The sequence below is a fragment of the Girardinichthys multiradiatus genome, chromosome 4 (genome assembly GCF_021462225.1).
Source record: "Girardinichthys multiradiatus isolate DD_20200921_A chromosome 4, DD_fGirMul_XY1, whole genome shotgun sequence".
In the NCBI taxonomy this organism is placed as follows: Eukaryota; Metazoa; Chordata; class Actinopteri; order Cyprinodontiformes; family Goodeidae; genus Girardinichthys; species Girardinichthys multiradiatus.
In genome coordinates, this window is record NC_061797.1 from 30,190,716 (window position 1) to 30,214,391 (window position 23,676).

The 23,676-nt window shown below is 40.6% G+C and overlaps 2 protein-coding genes across 4 annotated transcripts in view; one reads left to right on the forward strand and one right to left on the reverse strand.

Annotated features, from left to right (window-relative positions):
• The first annotated feature begins 210 nt into the window (after nucleotides 1-210).
• def8 (differentially expressed in FDCP 8 homolog) overlaps nucleotides 211-23,676 on the forward strand; it is a 29,554-nt gene continuing 6,088 nt past the window's right edge. For 2 of the 3 annotated variants that reach the window (XM_047362966.1, XM_047362968.1), the window contains exons 1-7: nucleotides 211-368; nucleotides 12,882-13,004; nucleotides 14,962-15,056; nucleotides 18,484-18,633; nucleotides 18,979-19,120; nucleotides 20,090-20,254; nucleotides 20,587-20,714. In XM_047362966.1, the coding sequence (XP_047218922.1) occupies nucleotides 12,896-13,004; nucleotides 14,962-15,056; nucleotides 18,484-18,633; nucleotides 18,979-19,120; nucleotides 20,090-20,254; nucleotides 20,587-20,714 (789 nt within the window). In that variant the 5' untranslated portion in view covers nucleotides 211-368; nucleotides 12,882-12,895. Of the gene's footprint in view, nucleotides 369-7,641; nucleotides 7,735-12,881; nucleotides 13,005-14,961; nucleotides 15,057-18,483; nucleotides 18,634-18,978; nucleotides 19,121-20,089; nucleotides 20,255-20,586; nucleotides 20,715-23,676 lie in introns of all 3 variants that reach the window. The other variant, XM_047362967.1, reaches the window with a different exon arrangement.
• On the reverse strand, nucleotides 8,612-11,260 carry LOC124866918. The gene is made up of 2 exons (XM_047362970.1): nucleotides 8,814-11,260; nucleotides 8,612-8,739 (listed from the first exon to the last, which is right to left on the reverse strand). Exons 1-2 carry the CDS (start codon nucleotides 9,562-9,564, stop codon nucleotides 8,720-8,722), a joined length of 771 nt encoding a protein of 256 aa, XP_047218926.1. The 5' UTR covers nucleotides 9,565-11,260; the 3' UTR covers nucleotides 8,612-8,719.

Genomic DNA, 23,676 nt, shown 5'->3' on the forward strand with positions numbered 1-23,676 from the left:
AAAAAATAAAAAAATAAAAGCGTAAAACACCACTTTGTTATTAGGTACAGTACTGTAATCAAAATAAATCCAAGAGACAAAAATAAGATGCAAATGCTGTTAAAGTTTTATCTTAATCTTTATTTTTTTCTTAGCGATCCTACGTCAAACGTGCACAGGTGCTCAGTAAATGATTTTATTTTGAAGAAAATTAACCGGAACCAGCTGTTGTAACGAAGACAACATGATACTTTTTTTTCGCCTTGTGTTGTTGCTGATGACAGGGGCAAAACAACACTCGGACAGCTGCTCATGTTAACAATTTTAGTCGCTGCAAAAACACGTTTAATAGCTCATTGTTGCCTGATGACAACACGGTGAAGAACGGGGTAAGTTTCCATACAGACTCCCTCTTTGAATGTGTTAGCATTAGCATCACAACCACAGAAGAAAAGACTGCTTTCTGAAGCTGCTTAGCTCGCTAGCGTTAGCCAGGGTGGTGTTTATCTGCTCTTTGCTGCTGGTATCATGGCTGAAATCTGTTGTGTATCATATTCCTGGTAATTTTAGTCAGTAATGGGTGTAGTATTGCTTTAGGAGACCAGTCATGATTAGTTATGAGGAGATGAATCTTCTGCTCAGCGTCTGCCAGCTTTTAACTCTGCAGCGTTTAATTGGCTGAACTCGTGTCTTTTTCTTAGATTATGAAAATAGATAAACAGAAAACATATACGAATTAGGTATTTCTATGACAGGCGTCGTTAATATATATTCTAACAGATACCTTGTGTTAGGACACAGGGGTAGTAGGGTTAAATGATTTTTAAAGCTACTAGTCACAGTGCTCTGTAACCTCAATCATTCTCACTTTAGACTGTCACCTTTAGAACAACATACCATGGACAGTTCTTTATTTGTTTTTCTATTTTGTTGTTATTCCACGTTTATTAAAAATAGAATCCACCCCTTAAAAAATATGCTTTCATGTATCTGATGACATCACGCAAGGCAACTGATCAGAGCTATTTTGACTACGGCCATTTGTATGCATGTTTTTAATCAAAATCCCCCTTCGAAGGTGTTCACTTATATTAGGTACGATTGCAGCAAATCTGAGAACAAGGAGTGGCTTTCAGAAAAATTTGAACACAATAAAACACGCTGATGCAGTCTGTGAAGAGGACTGGGGCAGAGATAATGGCCAGATTTTATTATCAAAGATTGCAAGCGATCATTTCAAGCCCAACTACATATGAAATAATCAATGCGATCCATTAAGATGAAATTCCAGTCGCAACAAGGCTTCCCACAGAACACCTGCATGACCTGCTACCAGTGGCGTGCACAGACATTTTGGGGGGCGGGTGCTCAAGGGGGAAAAAAAGGGCACCTTGTGCGGCACATGAAGTTGTTGGTTGCCTTTGTAGTGTGAGATTTATTACAGGCACAGCATGCACATAATTTATATGTATTTCTAAGCACCACAAAACAAACTGTGCTGTGGGATGTAGGGAAATTACCACCCAGGAAAAAAAAAAACACAAAACAAGAATGCATTTTACAAAATTCTTTAAATTAATAAGGCAACAAAATTATCATAGATTGATTACTGATTCACAACCTGAACTTCCTGAGTCAAAATTGAAACTTACGTTATCCTTCATTTTTTTTCTTTTTACACACTGAGCACAACATGTTTGTCTTGACTATATCATTCTGTACTTTTATCACAAAATGTCCTCTGCACCAAATAACCTTATGTTGTAGCAAAGCAGGTTACACTGTCAAATTTACCAGGTAGGTCACACTAAATGAGTTATCTTCAGAAATGTGAGTAACCAGTGACCATTCTACAGTGTAAAACAACTATACCCAGAAAATGAGTTATAAAATCTTTATAGTCAAAATAAAACCAACACCAGAGAATATGATCATAAGAAGAATCATCTATACGTCTGCATGTAGCCAGCGTGATTTGACAGAAATTATTCTTAGAGAATAAAAATGAATGAGATTACAAGTCCTGAGAACTGATAAGATGTTTGCTATTTATAAATTAAAATACTATGCTCACATCATCATTTTTACACACACAGAAGTAGAAAATATAACTTAGCCTAGATGCCCCACATTTAATAATTTTAACCAGCTCATTTGGCCGTATTTGCAATAAAAAAAAAAAAACATGAGTCAAACAGAAGTCATCAGGGACCATTATAGCAAATGTAATATGTACATCTATGAGATAGATTTGAATTTATTTATTTTTTCTAATTTAAGAGTTTAATCGTAGACATCCTCCTGGTGGCGGCCATAGAAGACAGCGGGTATAGTTATGCCATTTATTGGCCTGTTCTGTTTATATAAAATGGTGGCAAGTGAAGTTTAAATTTTTTAATCCGAAGTTTAGGAAGCAAGTATATTCGTTTTGTTTGTTACCTGGATGGTTAGCCGGCCTGTCTGCAGGGCAGGGCTCTATTTGACGGCGGAGGGGAGGAGAGGAGAGAAGACGTGGACGTGCTGCACCAGCTCAGGTCCACCTCTCCACTTTGCACGCAGCCTGTCTCTGCTGAGAGACACACGAGGCGGGACACGGACGTGTGTTGCCGAGGGGGGAGGGAAGGTAGTTGTCGATCAAAATTTCAAAACGTGGGACACTGGTATTAAAGACCTTTAAATTCAGAAATGTTATCTTGGGCCCCACACTATACAAAAAAAAAAAAAAAAAAATTTAAGGAGGGCACTTTTTGTCCATAGGATAAAAGGGCAGGTGCTCTGGCACCATGTGAGGGACCAAGCTGGTCAAGCATGAGGACACAGTAATAACTTTCAAAGAACATGGGTTTTATTTCCCCAAACTAACAAAATTCAAATAACTGTTACAGTGCCTTAAAAGAGGTCCAATAAAGAAGCTAAACTCAAGACAAAAAAATCAGGGTTAAACATAACAAAACCTCAAACTAACTGCTCAAACAAACAAACTGACCTCCTACACAACAAACAAAGGGGACCTAAATACTGGCTGATCAGACCAGACTAACACACTGAGGAAAAGGGAAGGAAAACATATACAGAAATTTAACTGGCAAAAATAACTAAACACAGTTAGCTTAAAAATGTACTTGAATGACTAATAACTAAACAAAATAAGCAAATCACAAAAACAAAGAGAACTTATGCAAAAATTAGAATAAAGACTCCATGGTCTTCCCCCATGGTGGAACTCCAGATGGTATCACCCAATCAGTCAATCTGGAATTTGAGTGTGCCAGCCAGAGTCCAATGCTTCTGTTCAAGGTACTCCCCCACAGCACCAGTAAAGAAAACACAGAAAATGTTAAATATTTGACAAAATTAAATATACAAAAGTTAACCAAATGTGCGTGCTACAATTAGAACTAATGTATTTCAATATTGTCAAATGAAAAATATAAACAGAAACCCATGTATTTTTGCTGCAGTGAATGTGTATATGAAAACTCAAAATGAAAAAGTGTTTGTGTGTGGGGTTACCGACTGTGTGGCTGCAGGTGTGGCCATCACACACCCCCCCTCTTTGAAACTGCCACTAGGACAGCGAGAGAGAATGTCAGCTGTCACATTCTCTTTCCCAAGGATGTGCTGGACCTTAAACCGATAAGGTTGCATAGCCAGGTACCACCGCGTGATTCTTCCATTTGTGTCTTTCATGCAGCTCAGCCATTGAAGTGCCTTGTGGTCAGTCTGCAAGATAAACTCTCTCCCAAGAAGGTAGTATTTGAAGGAATCAAGTGCCCATTTGATAGCCAAAGCTTCCTTCTCCACTGTGGCATAGCGCTCTTCTAGGGGTAGTAGCTTGCGACTGATGTAGGCTATGGGATGCTGGTCCTCTAGTGAGCCCTGTAGAAGTACTGCTCCAACACCTCTTTCAGAAGCATCTGTTTGCAATACAAAATCCTTTTCAAAATCTGGGCTATGGAGAACTGGATTTTTACTCAGAGATTGCCGGATGTCTCGAAAAGCTGCAACTGCTTCTTGACTCCACTGAATCTGGTTTGGGCACCGCAAACCTGTCAAATCCGTCAAGGCAGCTGCTCTAGCTGAAAAGTTTGCAATAAAGCGATTGTAGAAGCTCGCCATCCCAAGGAAGGATCTCAGCTGCTTTTTTGTGTGTGGAAGCAGAGCAGATGCAATAGCTCTAACTTTATCAACTTGTGGCTTTATAACACCACCTCCAACTGTGAAACCAAGATACTGTGTCTCAGTCTTGGCCAGGGAACACTTTGCTGGGTTGATTGTAAGACCTGCCATCTTCAGTCGGTCCAAAACCGTCCTCAGATGTTTCAGGTGTTCTTCCCAGGTTCCACTGTAAATTACAATGTCATCAAGATATGCACAGGCATAATTAGCAAGACCATACAGTACCTGATCCATCAGTCTTTGAAAAGTGGCAGGGGCTCCATGTAGACCAAATGGCAGAACAGTGAACTCAAACAGCCCCCAGGATGTGCAGAAAGTTGTTAACTCCTGTGAGCCTTCACCAAGAACAACCTGCCAATAACCCTTAGAGAGGTCAATGGTGGATAAATATTTAGCTTTCCCCAGACGCTCTATCAGTTCATCCATTCGTGGTGTAGGGTATGAATCAAATTTTGAAACAGAGTTCAGATACCTGAAATCAATACAAAACCTTATGGTTCCATCTTTCTTGGGAACTAGAACAACTGGATTGCACCACTCACTTTTTGAGGGCCGAATAATTCCCAAGGACAGCATGAGGTCCACTTCTTTCTTCAGTGCTCCCTGAAGACGTTCAGGAACCCTGTAACTCATGCGTCTGACTGGCGCCTTCTCTTTTAAGACAATGTTATGTTCCACCAAATTTGTGCGACCTGGAAATTCTTGGAATACATCTGAAGTTATGAGAGTTTTTACCACATGGCATTGGTCATCAGTGAGGTGGCTCAGATCCACGTTGGAAGCAGACTGTGATGGCAAGTATTCATCAGTTTCTTCATCCTCTTCCACATGCCGGATGAACAAGACATCTGCTTCTTTCCCAGATCGTGGGACCCACTCTTTAAGCAGATTTACATGCAGCACTCTGGTAGATCGTTGGTGCCCCAGGGTGGCAACCTGGTAGGTTGTTGGACCTAACTTCTTCTGCACTTCAAAGGGACCCTGCCACTTTGCCAGAAGCTTACTATCATTTGTAGGCAACGTTACCAGCACCTTTTGACCTGGTTCAAAACTTCTTTCCCTTGCTGAACGATCATACTAAGCTTTTTGGGACATTTGTGCAACTGCCATATGTGTTTGAGCTAATGCACTCATTTTTTTCAGTTTCTCCCTCATCTGTAGGACATAGGAAATGACATTAACTGGCTTCTCTCCTTCTTGGGTCCCTTCCCACATCTCCTTTAACAGGGTAAGAGGGCCCCTGACCTCATAACCATATAGGAGTTCAAAAGGTGAGAACCCAGTGGAGGCCTGGGGAACTTCCCTATAAGCAAAAAGGAGGTAGGGCAACCACTGATCCCAGTCAGAGCCTGTTTCATCCACAAACTTACGAAGCATTTGTTTCAGGGTCTGGTTAAACCACTCTGTTAACCCATCTGTTTGGGGATGGTATGGGGTGGTCCTCACACTTCTAATCCCCAATAGTTTATATACCTGTTTCAATAAAACAGACATAAAATTAGTTTCTTGATCTGTGAGAATTTCACGTGGAAACCCCACTCTTGAAAATAACTGTATTAAAGAGAAGGCTACAGCTTTTGCCTTTATGGTTTTCAATGGAAAAACTTCAGGGTATTTAGTTGCATAATCTGTGACTACCAACATACAGGTCCTTCTCAAAATATTAGCATATTGTGATAAAGTTAATTATTTTCCATAATGTCATGATAAAAATTTAACATTCATATATTTTAGATTCATTGCACACTAACTGAAATATTTCAGGTCTTTCATTGTCTTAATACGGATGATTTTGGCATACAGCTCATGAAAACCCAAAATTCCTATCTCACAAAATTAGCTTATCATTAAAAGGGTCTCTAAACAAGCTATGAACCTAATCATCTGAATCAACGAGTTAACTCTAAACACCTGCAAAAGATTCCTGAGGCCTTTAAAACTCCCAGCCTGGTTCATCACTCAAAACCCCAATCATGGGTAAGACTGCCGACCTGACTGCTGTCCAGAAGGCCACTATTGACACCCTCGAGCAAGAGGGTAAGACACAGAAAGAAATTTCTGAACAAATAGGCTGTTCCCAGAGTGTTGTATCAAGGCACCTCAGTGGGAAGTCTGTGGGAAGGAAAAAGTGTGGCAGAAAACGCTGCACAACGAGAAGAGGTGACCGGACCCTGAGGAAGATTGTGGAGAAGGGCCGATTCCAGACCTTGGGGGACCTGCGGAAGCAGTGGACTGAGTCTGGAGTAGAAACATCCAGAGCCACCGTGCACAGGCGTGTGCAGGAAATGGGCTACCGGTGCCGCATTCCCCAGGTCAAGCCACTTTTGAACCAGAAACAGCAGCAGAAGCGCCTGACCTGGGCTACAGAGAAGCAGCACTGGACTGTTGCTCAGTGGTCCAAAGTACTTTTTTCGGATGAAAGCAAATTCTGCATGTAATTCGGAAATCAAGGTGCCAGAGTCTGGAGGAACACTGGGGAGAAGGAAATGCCAAAATGCCAGAGGTCCAGTGTCAAGTACCCACAGTCAGTGATGGTCTGGGGTGCCGTGTCAGCTGCTGGTGTTGGTCCACTGTGTTTTATCAAGAGCAGGGTCAATGCAGCTAGCTATCAGGAGATTTTGGAGCACTTCATGCTTCCATCTGCTGAAAAGCTTTATGGAGATGAAGATTTCATTTTTCAGCACGACCTGGCACCTGCTCACAGTGCCAAAACCACTGGTAAATGGTTTACTGACCATGGTTTCACTGTGCTCAATTGGCCTGCCAACTCTCCTGACCTGAACTCCATAGAGAATCTGTGGGATATTGTGAAGAGAACGTTGAGAGACTCAAGACCCAACACTCTGGATGAGCTAAAGGCCGCTATCGAAGCATCCTGGGCCTCCATAAGACCTCAGCAGTGCCACAGGCTGATTGCCTCCATGCCACGCCGCATTGAAGCAGTCATTTCTGCCAAAGGATTCCCGACCAAGTATTGAGTGCATAACTGTACATGATTTTTGAAGGTTGACATTTTTTGTATTAAAAACACTTTTCTTTTATTGGTCGGATGAAATATGCTAATTTTGTGAGATAGGAATTTTGGGTTTTCATGAGCTGTATGCCAAAATCATCCGTATTAAGACAATAAAAGACCTGAAATATTTCAGTTAGTGTGCAATGAATCTAAAATATATGAATGTTAAATTTTTATCATGACATTATGGAAAATAATGAACTTTATCACAATATGCTAATATTTTGAGAAGGACCTGTATACCGATACCCTGTGTGGCTTTTTTCCAGGGGTCCAACAATGTCCATTCCGAGACGTTCAAATGGTGTGCCTATAACAGGCATAGGCTGAAGTGGAACTCTGGAGGGGCTTTTAATTGATGTCTTCTGACACTGGGGGCAGCTCTTGCAGAATTTTGCAACCTCTGAACGTAGGCCAGGCCATTGGAAGTAACGCTTAATACGTCTAGTGGTCTTGTGTTTCCCTAGGTGGCCAGCCCAGGGAATGGAGTGGCCCAGATTAAGTACAACATCTCGGGCCTCTTGAGGGACCACTAGCCACTTAGCCTGAGCACACCGATGGTAAAGTATGCCGTTCTGTAAAAAATACCCCTCTTTGTTGTTGCCAAGCTCACCCTCTGAATCCTTCTGCTTAGCTCTCAAAAAAATGGCTGACAGCACTGGGTCATTTTGTTGCACTTGAATGATGTTTATTGGCATTTGAAATCCCAATGGTTCATCAAGGGTAGCCTCATCTGGCAACTTTACAACAGTACCTCTAAACTTCTCTTGCTTTCTTTGACTTCTTGATTTCTTAGATCTCCCGGGTTTAGTTTCTAAGTCAGCATCAAAGAAAGGTAAGGTACTCAAAGTTGGAAGATGCTCATTCACTTCTTTAGCTTTGGTCCTCGTAATAGCCACATTACAGTCTTTTGCTGGTTTTAACAAATCATAGAGCACTGGCAGGTCTTCACCCAAAACTACTGGGAATGGCAGATTATCAGCCACACCTACATTCAATAAATACGGTTGTCCTTGTACTTCAATAAATATGTCAGCTGTAGGGTAAGGCTTCTCATCACCATGCACACAACAGATTGGGATGGTCTCATAAGTACACATGCTACTTGGTACAAGTAGTCTGTGAACCAAGGTCTGAGTACTGCCAGTATCTATCAAGGCTTTATGTCTTCTCCCATTGATTTTTACTGTGGTCATTCTCATTGGAAATCCCTTTTCTTGTTTTACATCTGAGTCTTGGCATGGCACAAAGCACATCTGGGTCAGTTTTAAAGGGTTTTGTGGACACATAGGTTTGATGTGCCCTTCCAGCACACAAAGGTAACAAACTGGAATTCTTTTATTAAATTTATTATGAATATTTGCAGGCAGTTCATTTCTGGCAGAGATTTTACTCACACCTGTTGCTGAACCCTGTTGATGCCGAGATGGAGCTGGCCTGCAGGTGTCCTTGTCTTTAAAGGAAGTGTTACTCCATGTCTGGCCCTTCCTTCGAGCAGCCACAAACACATCAGCAAAGGTGGAGGCTTCTGCAGCTGATTTCGGATCATGCTCTTTTATCCACACCTGGAGCTCAGGGGACAACATTTTTAAATACTGTTCCAGGATTAATATTTCACCAACTTCTTCCACTGTTTTACCTCTGGGTAGAATCCATTTCCCAAACAACTCCTTTAGCCTCACATACAGCTCTTTGGGGCTCTCATCAGGATAAACATACAGGGAACAAAACCTTTGTCTATAGGTCTCTGGATTAATGTCGTACTTCTTCAAAATTGCTGTTTTCACATTATCATAATTTAGTGTCTCATCAACATCCATATGAACATAGGCACTTCTTGCCTTACCCGTAAGGAGAGGAATAAGCCGAAAAACCCAGTCTGCTTTTGGCCATCTACAGGCAGCTGCAATTCTTTCAAATGTCACAAGGAAATGTTCAATATCATCTTCACTTGTCAATTTCTGCAACTTTGGCTCAAGAGAAAATTGCGACTGACCTGAAGATATATTGACTGGTGCAGATATAACCTGGGCCCGCTGAACAACTTCATAGTCATCCTCCCGTGTTTCTGGATTAGTTGAAGAGGGTTCAGGGAGTGGAGATGTGCGGGCCTGCACTTCCATTTGTAGTAGCTGAAACTGATGTTTTAAGGCTTTAAACCGCTGTCCCTGTATCTCACATTCTTGGTTTAATTTTACCTCCCGTGCCTCCTGCTGGCCCATGAACGCCTGCAAAATCCCAGTCAGGTCTCTCAGTGTTGGTTCTTTATCATCTTCACCCCCAGTGTCTGCTGCCATTGTCGAAGCTCCAGCCTCCATTTCCTCTTCTCCAGCACATGGTTCCTCTGTTAGTTGGGTCTCTGGTTTGTTTTTCCTGGCTCCACGGTGCATGGTCAAAAAGAGAAAAACATGGAGAGTCAAAAAAAAAAAAAAAACTGGGCTTACGAAAACTGCCAAAAACAAAAAAAACTGTGTCCTCAACTGGCAAATCCCACTCCTGACACCATGTGTGAGGGACCAAGCCGGTCAAGCATGAGGACACAGTAATAACTTTCAAAGAACATGGGTTTTATTTCCCCAAACTAACAAAATTCAAATAACTGTTACAGTGCCCTTAAAAGAGGTCCAATAAAGAAGCTAAACTCAAGACAAAAAAATCAGGGTTAAACATAACAAAACCTCAAACTAACTGCTCAAACAAACAAACTGACCTCCTACACAACAAACAAAGGGGACCTAAATACTGGCTGATCAGACCAGACTAACACACTGAAGAAAAGGGAAGGAAAACATATACAGAAATTTAACTGGCAAAAATAACTAAACACAATTAGCTTAAAAATGTACTTGAATGACTAATAACTAAACAAAATAAGCAAATCACAAAAACAAAGAGAACATGCAAAAATTAGAATAAAGACTCCATGGTCTTCCCCCATGGTGGAACTCCAGATGGTATCACCCAATCAGTCAATCTGGAATTTGAGTGTGCCAGCCAGAGTCCAATGCTTCTGTTCAAGGTACTCCCCCACAGCACCAGTAAAGAAAACACAGAAAATGTTAAATATTTGACAAAATTAAATATACAAAAGTTAACCAAATGTGCGTGCTACAATTAGAACTAATGTATTTCAATATTGTCAAATGAAAATATAAACAGAAACCCATGTATTTTTCCTGCAGTGAATGTGTATATGAAAACTCAAAATGAAAAAGTGTTTGTGTGTGGGGTTACCAACTGTGTGGCTGCAGGTGTGGCCATCACACACCACCTCATGTCTATCTGTGCACGTCCCTGCCTGCTATGTCCGTCGCAAATGATCAGCATGCAGACATACCTCAGCAATGGAGGTCATTGAGGTCAAAGTTCATTTTAAACATGTGAAGGTTGAACCCTGTTCTACTTGAATGCTTCTGACCTCAGTGCAAAAATCTGTCAAATTAAATACCAGTCGATCAGATCAATCCTTGTACTTCTTTTGATGGCATCCACCCAAATACACACTAGAGAATTTGCATTTTTTTTTTTCTGTGAACTTTTTAAAACCTAACATTTTGTGACATCCTTCTGATTAAAACCATACTTCATTACCTAGCTGTGTTTTTATCATCGTTGTACACCTGTTAGTGAATTGGAAAGACATAGCTGGATAGTATGTTTAAAGGAGATTATCAGTGAGTTTGACAAAAATAAACTGATGATTCTTTTAGTAAGAGTATGGGCAAGTATTATCTTAGCTCCCTAATTAGGTATTGACTGATATCATGATTTCTAATGGAGCAAAGCAAATGTTGTACTTCACTTTCATATGAGATACATAGGTTGTTGGGTTTCTATTAAACCCTTCTTATTATGGTTTTATTGTTGCTCTTAACACTCGTACTCGTTATGTTCCGCATCATCTGGGACTGGGTCGCGGGATCAGATTCATTAGAGACGCCCAGACTTCCCTCTCCCCAGACACCTCCACCAGCTCCTTCAGGGGAATCCCAAGATGTTCCCAGGCCAGCCGAGAGACATAGTCCCTTCAGCGTGTCATGGGCTGTCCCCTGGGCCTCCACCCGGTGGGACGTGCCTGGAACACCTCCCGAGGGAGGCATCCAGGAGGCATCCTATACAAATGCCTGAGCCACCTCAACTGACTCCTCTTGATGTGGAGGAGCAGCGGCTTCACTCCGAGCTCCTCCTGGATGGCCGAGGTCCTGACCCTGTCTTTAAGGGAGTGCCCGGCCACCCCGCGGAGCCACTTGTATCCAGGATCTGGTTCTTTTGGTCATGACCCAAAGTTCATTCATATAGGTTCAGCTCTCTCTTCACCACAACTGACCAACAGTGCGTCCTCCTTTCTGCAGCAGCCACACCGATCTGTCTGTCGATCTCCCCCTCCATTCTTCCCTCATTCGTGAACAAGATCCCAAGATAGTTGAACTCCTCCATTTGAGGCAGGAACTCCCCTCCAACCTAAAGAGAACAAGCCACCCTTTTCCGATTGAGAACATGGCCTCGGACTTGGAGGAACTGATCCTCATCCCAGCTGCTTCACACTCGGCTGCGAACCGCCCCAGCGCATGCTGTAGGTCTTGGCTAGAGGCAGCTAGCAGGACTATGTCATCTGCAAAAAGAAGAGACGAAAACCACTGGTCCCCAAACCAGACCCTCTCCGCCCCTTGGCTTTGCCTAAAAATCCTGTCCATAAAAGTTATGAACAGGACCAATGACAAAGGGCACCACAATGTGTCAACCATGACAGCCCCACAACATCCAGAGACTTGAGTTACTCAGGGCGGATCTCATTCACATCCGAAGCCTTGTCACCGTGGAGCTTTTAACCACCTCTGTGACTTCAGCCTGGGTGATGAAAGAGTCTAACTCTGAGTACCCAGCCTCTGCTTTCACCAGGGAAGGCGTGACGGCAGGATTGAGGAGATCTTTGAAGTAGTCTTTCCACCGCCCGATAACGTCCCCAATAGAAGTCAGGAGCTCCCCACCCCCACTGTAAGCAGTGTTGGCGAAGCACTGCTTCCCTCTCCTGAGGTGTCGGACGGTTTGCCAGAAACTAGGCCGAAACTACAGTCAAAGACTTGTCTCCGACCCAAACGCACTGGGATGCGACCCTCTCATCCATCGGGGTAAACCCCAACACGAGATGGCTGAGCTAGGGGGCGACAAGCAAACCCATCCCTCTCCCTGCGGCCAATCCAAAGTAGAAGAGAGTTCAACCTCTCTTGAGGACCTGGGTTTCAGAGCCCACACCTTGTGTGGGGTTGAGCCTGACTATTTCTAGCAGATATCCGTCGACCTCCCACACAAGCTCAGACTCCTTCCGCCCAGTGAAGTGACATTCCATGTCTCTAGAGCCAGTTTCAGCACCTGTAGATTGGGTCATCGAGGTCTCCACCTTCCTCCACTGCCTGATCCCCTTTGCACTGGGGGATGGTCTCGCGTGTCTCGTTCAGGCTTGGCCCGGCTGGGTCCCTCGAGGAGTAACCTGGCCACCAGGCGCTCGCCGATGTCGAGGCTCTTAACCCTTGGATCTTAAGAGTAGCGCAGTTTATGGGATCTGAATGGGAATCCGTTTACCAGTGTACCAAGTGAACACATTAGCTAGCTAGTTTCCATTAAAAAACCCACTAACTTTAACTATAAAGAACAAGAGAAGTGACTTTCACCACCTGTGTGTGATATTGATGTCTTATGTCCTCCTTAGATGTAGCCAATAAAATGGAGTATGATGAGAGACTTGCACACTTCCGCCAAACTCGCCTCAATCCATTTGATCGTGGAGAGGAGGAAGATGATCCTGAAGGAGGGAAGGCAACCCATCAACATGGTAAATATCATCATTGTTAATCTCAGCTATGTGAAATTGCTATTTTTTCTAAAGTGTAAGAAAAGCACAAGTATAAACAAAATAATAATAATCATGTGGGAAAAATATAATGAGAGGCGTTCACATATTGTTGTCTAGTCTAGAAAAGAAAGTGATTTAATTACAATCAAACACCAAAAGTTTTACTCAAAAGATGTAAAGATAATATGTATTGTAACTGAGTAAAAAGTAAGGCCACCCTACCCCCTAATTGGTAGTGTTACCCCATTTGGCAAAACTTCAGCGAGATGCTTCTACCAATCTCTGCCATCGATCTGAGGAAAGTTTGCCCCACTCCTCACTTTCAGCTGAGATGTTCAGGGGGGTTTCTTGCTCAGCATCTCAATGAGATCAAGTTCTGGGCTTTGACTTGGACCAGGACTTGCTGCAGCAAAGCATAACCCAAACCATGACACTTGCAACTCTGTGCCTCACAGTTGGTATGAGGTTCCTCCCTGTGAATGCCTGTCATTGGTTTTTACCAAAAATATTCTCTTTTTTTGGTGTCCAAGTAATTACATTTTAGATTTACATTATTAAATAAAATAGTTTTTACATTTCTGTTTTGTTTACTTCTGATTTTAAAAAAAATATATATATTTTTTGAATTCTGTTTTCTGGGGCTTTTCCTTTATCTGTTGTTCCTTGATGTCACTTAATGGCTAATGGGATGTAGTTTCCTTACATATGGTGTAGGGCATTTCTCTTAAAATCTACTTTTACAGAATAGTTCATCACAATGAAACCGGTTTAATGTCTGACACAAAAAATGCATAATTGACTCTTGTGACCAACTCCAAGCTTGTAAAACAGGAAGTAGGAAAATGTAATAGCTAAAACACAGCAAAAGAGAAACAAAAGTCTGAACAGGAAATCAATAGCACTTCCTTTATTGTAGGTTTTGGGAATCTGTGACAATTTTTATTAAAAAAAGCTTCTCAGAGACTTTATCTGCTCTAATTCTTATGCTGTAATTTGTTCATCTCCTACGCTGAAGATGTTTTGTCCTGATGTATACGCAGGTAAAAACAAAAATCTGTCTGCACTTTTTCAGTTTAAGGGCAAACAAAGAAGATCAATGTTGACATGGATTATCTTTACAAAAAAATGTGTTAACTGTTTTTTTTTTTTTATCTTTCTGTATCGTTCTGAATTCAGATTATTAGACTTCTGCGTCTTAGATTGAAGTTTATTCTATTAGGACTAACCGGTATGTTTTGATATTGATTTAACACAGGTTTTAAAAAGTTGCATTCTTTTTCCTCTTATATTTTTGATGCGGTCTTATGATTTTCTTATAATAAATACCAACAAATATTTAATGACTGTAAGGATTTCAAAATGATTTTTTTTTGTTTTTTTTGTTTTTTAGAATAAATCGTGAATGTTGATCAGGTTGTTAGCTACCTGATCACGATTTCTTTTTCTCATTTTGTGACTTTTTTGTGTTAAAACATGCCTCTGACTCCTGAAATAACACCACGGCATCACATTTTTAGTTTCAGTGATGCAGCAGAAAGCTACATAATCATAACTTACAGCATAGTTACAATCAAATAGTTGCACCGATAATGCTTTTTCAGAAAAATAGACGATAGTTGCAGAATTTGTGGGAAAAAGAGAAAATAGTTTTAATCTAAATAATATCAACTATTAAAAGAAGGTGGATGTAAAGATAAACATACCATTAGCAGAATGAATTACACTTCAAAGTACATTTAACCTGCTGATCTTCATCTTTATATGACAGTAATCACATGTCCTTTTTAGCAGCGTAGTTACATATTACTAGACATATTACTAGACTATTCCTCTCCTCTCTGATTTTTATGTGTGTGGAAATGGTACGAAGAACTGAGGACACTTCACAGAAGTGTGCTTAGAGGAAGAACCTAAAGTCACGTTTCTCTATTCTTAGAAGCAAGATCTGAACTGTTTTCCGGGACCAAAACCCACAGTTCTGATCGTACCATGGACCTTGGCCTAGCTGAGGACCATTTCTCCAGACCTGTGGTAAGTTTAAAATGGTTTTCTGTACCAGTTAAAAGCAGCATTTGGAAACAGGCCAGGATTAGTGCAGTTTTTGCTTTCCAGGACTCTGTTCTGTTTTTATAGTTGAAGCTGGGCTTTTCTTATCACCTAAGCACTTTGAAAGGATCAAACTGCAGGACTCTTTCATTGGCACAGATTTAAAAAAGCGTCTCCAAGCACTGACATTTCTCAGGAACCACTTATCCCATGATTTCTCTGTAGTTGAGAGAAACTGGAGCTTTAGAAATATCAGAGTAAAAGTGTTATTTTGTGGCGATGTTTACAACATTGCCTAAGTCACATGACTTGGGCAATTATGCTAAAAGGCTAACAATATGGAAAACTGGTCAAATAATGGGATGAGTTTAATGATTATAAATTGGAGAATTTGCCCTGTTAATAGACCATGCTTTTCTTTTAAAACCTTACACGATCAAATATTCTAAACAAGTGCCTTATAGATAATTCCCATGTTTATTTATTAAAAGGTGAAGAGCAAATGTTTCTTTGTTGTTCTGTTTAAATACAAGGTAACAATTTTATTATAAAGTTTCTCCAGGGCAGGCTTTTAACATTACCAAATAACACAATCCTGTTTTTATATCACATATTTAATCAGGGAATCTTATGTAAAAAACATGATAATATCACCAGTGTGTGTTCATTTATATTCCGTTTCCTTCACTTTAATGCCTCCAATTAAAATCCAGTTTAACCAGCTGCCTTCAGAAATCACCTAATTGGTAAATAAGATCTACCTGTATGTAATTTAATCTCAGTATAAATCCAGCTGTTCTGTAAATGTCTCAAAGGTTTATTAAACAACAAAATGCATCATGTGAACCAAACACACAGCAGAGAGGTCAGGGGTAGGGGTAGGTCAAAGGGTGGAGAAGGTTAGAGAGGGTTTAGGTATAAAACGGTACCCTAAGCTTTGAACATGTCACTGCATACCAACACATGGGTGCTCACCTAAACTGACAGGCTGGAGGAGGAGAGCATAAGAGATGCCAAGAGACCCATGGTAACTCTGGAGGATCTACAAAGATCCACAGCTCAGGTGGGAGACTCTGTTGACAGGATAACTACAGGTCCTTCTCAAAATATTAGCATATTGTGATGAAGTTAATTATTTTCCATAATGTCATGATGAAAATTTAACATTCATATATTTTAGATTCATTGCACACTAACTGAAATATTTCAGGTCTTTTATTGTCTTAATACGGATGATTTTGGCATACAGCTCATGAAAACCCAAAATTCCTATCTCACAAAATTAGCATATCATTAAAAGGGTCTCTAAACGAGCTATGAACCTAATCATCTGAATCAACGAGTTAACTCTAAACACCTGCAAAAGATTCCTGAGGCCTTTAAAACTCCCAGCCTGGTTCATCACTCAAAACCCCAATCATGGGTAAGACTGCCGACCTGACTGCTGTCCAGAAGGCCACTATTGACACCCTCAAGCAAGAGGGTAAGACACAGAAAGACATTTCTGAATGAATAGGCTGTTCCCAGAGTGCTGTATCAAGGCACCTCAGTGGGAAGTCTGTAGGAAGGAAAAAGTGTGGCAGAAAACGCTGCACAACGAGAAGAGGTGACCGGACCCTGAGGAAGATTGTGGAGAAGGGCCGATTCCAGACCTTGGGGGACCTGCGGAAGCAGTGGACTGAGTCTGGAGTAGAAACATCCAGAGCCACTGTGCACAGGCGTGTGCAGGAAATGGGCTACAGGTGCCGCATTCCCCAGGTCAAGCCACTTTTGAACCAGAAACAGCGGCAGAAGCGCCTGACCTGGGCTACAGAGAAGCAGCACTGGACTGTTGCTCAGTGGTCCAAAGTACTTTTTTCGGATGAAAGCAAATTCTGCATGTCATTCGGAAATCAAGGTGCCAGAGTCTGTAGGAAGACTGGGGAGAAGGAAATGCCAAAATGCCAGAAGTCCAGTGTCAAGTACCCACAGTCAGTGATGGTCTGGGGTGCCGTGTCAGCTGCTGGTGTTGGTCCACTGTGTTTTATCAAGGGCAGGGTCAATGCAGCTAGCTATCAGGAGATTTTGGAGCACTTCATGCTTCCATCTGCTGAAAAGCTTTATGGAGATGAAGATTTCATTTTTCAGCACGACCTGGCACCTGCTCACAGTGCCAAAACCACTGGTAAATGGTTTACTGACCATGGTATCACTGTGCTCAATTGGCCTGCCAACTCTCCTGACCTGAAACCCATAGAGAATCTGTGGGATATTGTGAAGAGAACGTTGAGAGACTCAAGACCCAACACTCTGGATGAGCTAAAGGCCGCTATCGAAGCATCCTGGGCCTCCATAAGACCTCAGCAGTGCCACAGGCTGATTGCCTCCATGCCACGCCGCATTGAAGCAGTCATTTCTGCAAAAGGATTCCCGACCAAGTATTGAGTGCATAACTGTACATGATTATTTGAAGGTTGACGTTTTTTGTATTAAAAACACTTTTCTTTTATTGGTTGGATGAAATATGCTAATTTTGTGAGATAGGAATTTTGGGTTTTCATGAGCTGTATGCCAAAATCATCCGTATTAAGACAATAAAAGACCTGAAATATTTCAGTTAGTGTGCAATGAATCTAAAATATATGAATGTTAAATTTTCATCATAACATTATGGAAAATAATGAACTTTATCACAATATGCTAATATTTTGAGAAGGACCTGTATTAGTGGAGCATTTCACAAATCTGGCCTCTAGAGAAAAGCAGGAAGAAGAAAGTAATTTGTGGGAGAAAGATGTCTTGGCATACCGGTTAGATGAGACCAAAGATTGAATTTTCTGTCAGACAGGCACAGCGCTGTGTGTGGAGTAAAAAGTAACAAACAAACTTGTTGTAGTTGATTGGAAGATGGATGGAGCCAAATACAGCGCAGTCTTGGAAGAAGACAGCTACCCTAAACGTACAGCCAGAAAGGTACAATATAATGGTTTTGATCAAAGCCTATTCATGTATTAGAGTGTCCCAGTCAAAGTCCTGACCTAAATCTAAATGAGAATATACGGCAAGGCTTAAAAATAGCGGTTTCTCTCCATCCAACTAAACTAAACTCTGCTAATTTGTATAGAAGAATGGACAAAAAAACCCAGTAATGTAGGATGACCACAAGATGGGAAACTGAATGAAATGCACGCCACACATTTAAGATTTGTCATGTTTTTTGACAGTGATTTTGTATACATTTTAGTTGGCCTTTTTATTGAAATTGATAGTTTTACATAATCTGTTATTTATTCTACCCTGTTTCTATGATGCAGCCACTGTTGCTGAAAGGACATTAAACCCAAACTACTACTGGTGAGATTCAGCTGCTCTGAAGTGGAAACACTTCCATCTTAAATGAATCTCTTTTTGTATTAAAATTCTGTTGTTTCAGGGTTCTTTTGTGGCTTCAGACATTGAACAGCTGAAACTGGCCATAGAAGAATGTAAGAAGCTGATCTTGGAGCTGCCAGAGCACTCGGAGAGACAAAAGGACACCGTGGTGAAACTGATCCATCTGCGACTCAAACTGCAGGAACTCAAGGTTGTGACTGAGCCATTATGCTGATGTTGTTGGTTTTAATGCTGCCTCAGGGGGATGATTCAGATGTTCATGGGTGGGTTTTTTGCCCCAACTGAGCAACTGTTTTATCTGCTCTATGAACTTCTTAAATCTCTGACAAATCTGACTGGCACACAGGTAATTGGCCTCGTTGACTATTCTGTAACATAACAGTTCAGGTCACAGTACAATGAATTTACAGATGAAACATTGTTTTAAATTAAACTCCACCTGTGTGATTATATACCTAAACCCAACCACATAACTTTATGTTTAAAGCCCACATTGTCTCAGTCTGAGTCTTATTTAGCATGTTTTCCTCCAAAGGACCCAGAAGAAGAAGAGCCTAATCTGAGAATCATACTGGAGCACCGCTTTTCAAAGGAGAAGAGCAAGAGCGTGAAACAGACCTGTGATAAGTGTAGCACCATCATTTGGGGTCTAATCCAGACCTGGTATACCTGCACAGGTAAGCCACTGCAAACACTGGTACATCACTGCAGTTCATACATTTAGCTCTGAGTTTCCTTATCCTGTGTTAGGCACTTCATGGACAGATGCATCATCATCGTAACGCATAAATCCGTTTTAAACCGGTTCAGTTAAAAAAGAAGAGAAAACTTTCTAAATCAGACCATGCCATTTATTTTTAAAATACAGCAACAAATAATAGTCTGTCAGTCCAGTAACTATTTCTTCAGTAACTATTGTCCAGGATCAGACTCTTTTTAGATAAGATTAAAGAAGAATCAGTGTTATATTCCAGCATGGGTGACTATTTGATATGAACTGCTGTTAAAACTGTTTGCAGCCTTTATTCATGAACTCATTTCCAGTTATGTCTGGTCAAGTTTAGAATTAAGTGACTTCAGCTGCCCCCCAGCTTTCATCATAATATGCCAACGCAGGTGTCTCCCTGATTACAACACACAGATTGAGCTATTTGTTTTTGTTTAGACCATAATATCTTCCACTGTAGCACAAAGCCTGACAGCTTTCTTAATAACAGCAGAAAGAGAAACTCCAGATGCATGGTTTATTTTAGCTAGAGGTTATCCAAAATCCTAATAGCATTGCCTTTGTTACTGTTATTAATACTTTATTGTTACTAGTTTTAATGAACTAATAGCTTACAGGGTTTTTAAAGTTTCATGAAGGTCTATTGTCTGAATGAAGAAATGAAACAAATAGTTTTATCTCGGGCTTTACTGGAGGGGAAGTTCAAACTCTGTTACTTTATATATAGCACAGTCTAAAGTCACCAGGAGTTTAAGAGCCGGAGTTTTACTTGTTTAAGTATTTACAGATCTAAAGTGTTGTCTAAACCAGCTTTCAGGCATATACTGTAGAGATCTGTTCTTCTGAGTCAGTAAAAATAAGTTCCTTTTTTGATATGGCTGCCTTGTCATAGCATGCAGTTGGGTTTTTCTTGTTTCAGGATGCTATTACCGTTGCCATAGTAAGTGCATGAACCAGATCACAAAGCCCTGTGTCCGGTCAAAGGTGAGCCACCAGTCGGAGTACGAACTGAGCATCTGCCCAGAAATAGGACTAGATCGGCAAGACTACCGCTGTGCAGAGTGCCGCACTCCTGTTTCCTTGCGTGAGTAGAAATGTGCAATGTTTGATTGATATGGAAAATATATGATCCATCCAGTTCAAATTTACTATTAATTCATCGTGAGGTTTTCTATCCATGCTTTAAGAATTGGCTAAAAAAGGATGAAAACCTTTTGAAATTTCACTCTGTAACAGCTTGTTGTTGACTTTAGAAATGTGTAGTAGCCCTGTACTCACCTTCCCCCACCATAAGCATAATCCTCCTGAGTCTCTGAATGAACTACATGTGACCATGATGCTGTTTGCTGCATTATGTAGTTACATTTCTCCACTTTTACCCCAGCTTGACTGTAATGGGCCATGTTTATGTTTCAGGGGGTGTACCCAGCGAGGCCAGACAATGCGATTACACAGGTCAATATTACTGCAGCACGTGCCACTGGAACGACACGGCCATCATACCGGCTCGGGTCATCCACAACTGGGAGTTTGAACCACGCAAGGTATATTCAGCAGGCATGCAAAGTTTACAAGTTAGGAGCAAGCCAGGAAATTCATGGCACTTAAGCATCAGCGTCTTTATTAACAAGTCTAAAGGCAGGGCTTACTGTACATCATGTTCATATGCGAGTAATTTCAGACATTAGCTGGATAAATAAAACAAATAGTGAAAATAATTGCACAATTAAAAACCATTTTACAATTTGGTTGTTTTTCACCTTTTTCACGGTTTAATTCATTTTGATCCTACTTTGTTCCTCGTTAAGAGAAACAGCAATGAAAAGACTTAATGGTCTTTCCCTTGTGGTGGATTATGGGGACAATTTTTAGGACCTGAATTAACTATTAATTCAATTCAATTCAAAAATACTTTATTAATCCCAAAGGGAAATTAAATGTTGTTATAGCTCATATTATGAAGGTTTCTTCAAAGAGCCGTTGTAGATGCTGATGGCTCTGGGCAGGAAGGATCTCCTGTAGCGCTCCGTCTTACAGCAGATCTGAAGAAGCCTCTGACTGAAGACACTCTGTTGTTGTAGGACAGTCTCATGAAGAGGATGCTCAGGGTTCTCCATAATGTTCTTCATTTTATGAAGAATCCGTCTTTCCACAATGATCTCCAGAGGTTCTAGAGGAGTCCCCAGAACAGAGCCAGCCTTCTTTATCAGCTTGTTGAGCTTTTTTAAGTCCCTGGCTCTGACGCTGCTTCCCCAGCAGATGATGGCAGAAGAGATCACATTTTCCACAACAGACTTATAGAAGATATGCAGCATCTTGCTTCAAACACCAAAGGACCTAAGCTTCCTCAAGAAGTACAGTCTGCTCTGTCCCTTCTTGTAGATGGCTTCACAGTTGCATCTCCACTCTAGTCTGTTGTCCAGGTGAACACCGAGGTATTTATACTCCTCCACCACCTCCTCTCCCATCATAGAAATAGTTTTTGACTTATTCCTGTTTCCACACCATGCCACAAAGTGGTCCACCACCTTCCTGTACTCAGCTTCTTGTCCATCTCTGATCCACCCCACGACTGCAGAATCAACTGAGTATTTCTGCAGATGACAGGAGTCTGTCTTGTACTGGAAGTCTGAGGTGTACAGAGTGAAAAGGAATCAGAATCAGAATCAGAAAAGCTTTATTGCCAAGTACGTTTTTGGACATACAAGGAATTTGTTTTGGCGTAGTCGGTGCAATACAATACAAATTAAACAGTATAAACATATCTACAATATAATATAAAAATATGTGCACAGTTTTAAGTGAGTGAGAGTAAATATAGAGCAGTATAAGATGCAAGAGCAATACAACAGTGCAGGTGATCATTGTGCAAGTAAAGCAGGAGTCCAAGCTGAGCGTTAATGTAACGCATAGAGTTACAAGTTACAGGTGTCCTGTCAGCAAAAAAGGGCTGACATGATCTGGACCTGCAGCCTTATTCCGATTCAGTCTCTCCAGTTGTCTCTTCACCTGACTTTTTTGAGACACACAGGTGGAAGGAGAGCAAAGGAAGCATCAGCATCTTCTGATATGGTTGATGGCAAACATGTAGAAGCAGAAGGGTCTAGGGCTGAGGTAGAAGATAAAAAATGTGAGGTGTTACTGGACAGCTGTGGGTCAAAAAGAATAAATCAGAATCAAAAGTAACAGAGCTACTCCAACCTGCTGCCACCTTGAGCAGCGCAATTCTAGAATTGCATAAATAAAAACATAATAAATACATAATAATAATAAAAACAATAATAAATGCATAATAATAATAATATAAAATGATAAATAAATAAATAAAATAATTATATAATAAATATATTTATTAAATATAATATAATAAATATTTCTAATATTTAATAAATATAATATAATAAATAAAACAAATAATAAATAAATAAATATTAATAATAATAAATGCATAATAAACACAACAGTTCATGGTAAAAATGTTTTCTTTTTTAAGAAACATTTGTTTTTCAGCACGCAACAAGCACTTCTCATGCAAACAAAAGTCACACCCTCCAATATTTTGACAGACCGCGTTTATCTTTGATTACAGCAACCATTTGCTGTGGTATTGTTTCGATTAGCTTCTACGGTGTCACGGCATTTGTTTCTGGCTGAAACAAATGGTGCAGCAGTTGACCTAGACTTGATCAACTGCTGCAACCCAATGTCCCTGCACCGCCTGCGCAGGTAGTACCTAGGCATGATAGATTCATACCTTAACACACCTTTCTTGCTCTGATGTGCCCATCACTCTGGAACATGTTAAATCTGAACTCATCAGACAACATTACCTCCTTTCATCTCTCCAGAGTACAATCTTTATGCAAACTGAACCCTTTTTTTCAGATTGGCCTCAATGATCAGGTGTTTAGTCCCAATCGCTTGAGATTTGTTTGTATTGCTTGCGTGGAAATCCTCTTCCTTTCACAATTGAACATGGCTGGTGGCATACCATGGCCATTTCTTCTGCGAATATGATGGTTCCCCAGTATCCTTCCAGTTTCTTGTAATGTGTTGAACAGTTCTTAAGCTAATTTTACTCATTTCAGCAACCTCCTGTATATGTTTTTTTTTTTTTTGCGTGATGCATGTCATTAATTTGACCTTTTCAAAGGCATCTTTTCCTCAATCACAGGATGTATTTCTAAGGGTTTGTGGCACTATTCTCAGTTTTTTGTAAAGTAGGTGAGTAATTACTGAATGTCATTGACAGAGATTAATAATAATAATTCAATTCAATATGTTATTAATCCCAAAAGGAAATTAAATGTTGTTGTAGCTAATAATAATAATAACAATAACATTAAGCTTTATCCTTTTCTCTTTTACATGTAAAAAAACACAGCATCTGCCTTAATTTATTTTCCTCATGTATTATTGCCAAACCAGTGTCGGTGAAGTACACAAATTACTTTATTAGAACACTCCTGTAAAACAACACTAATAAAAAAGTGCAAATAAAACTCA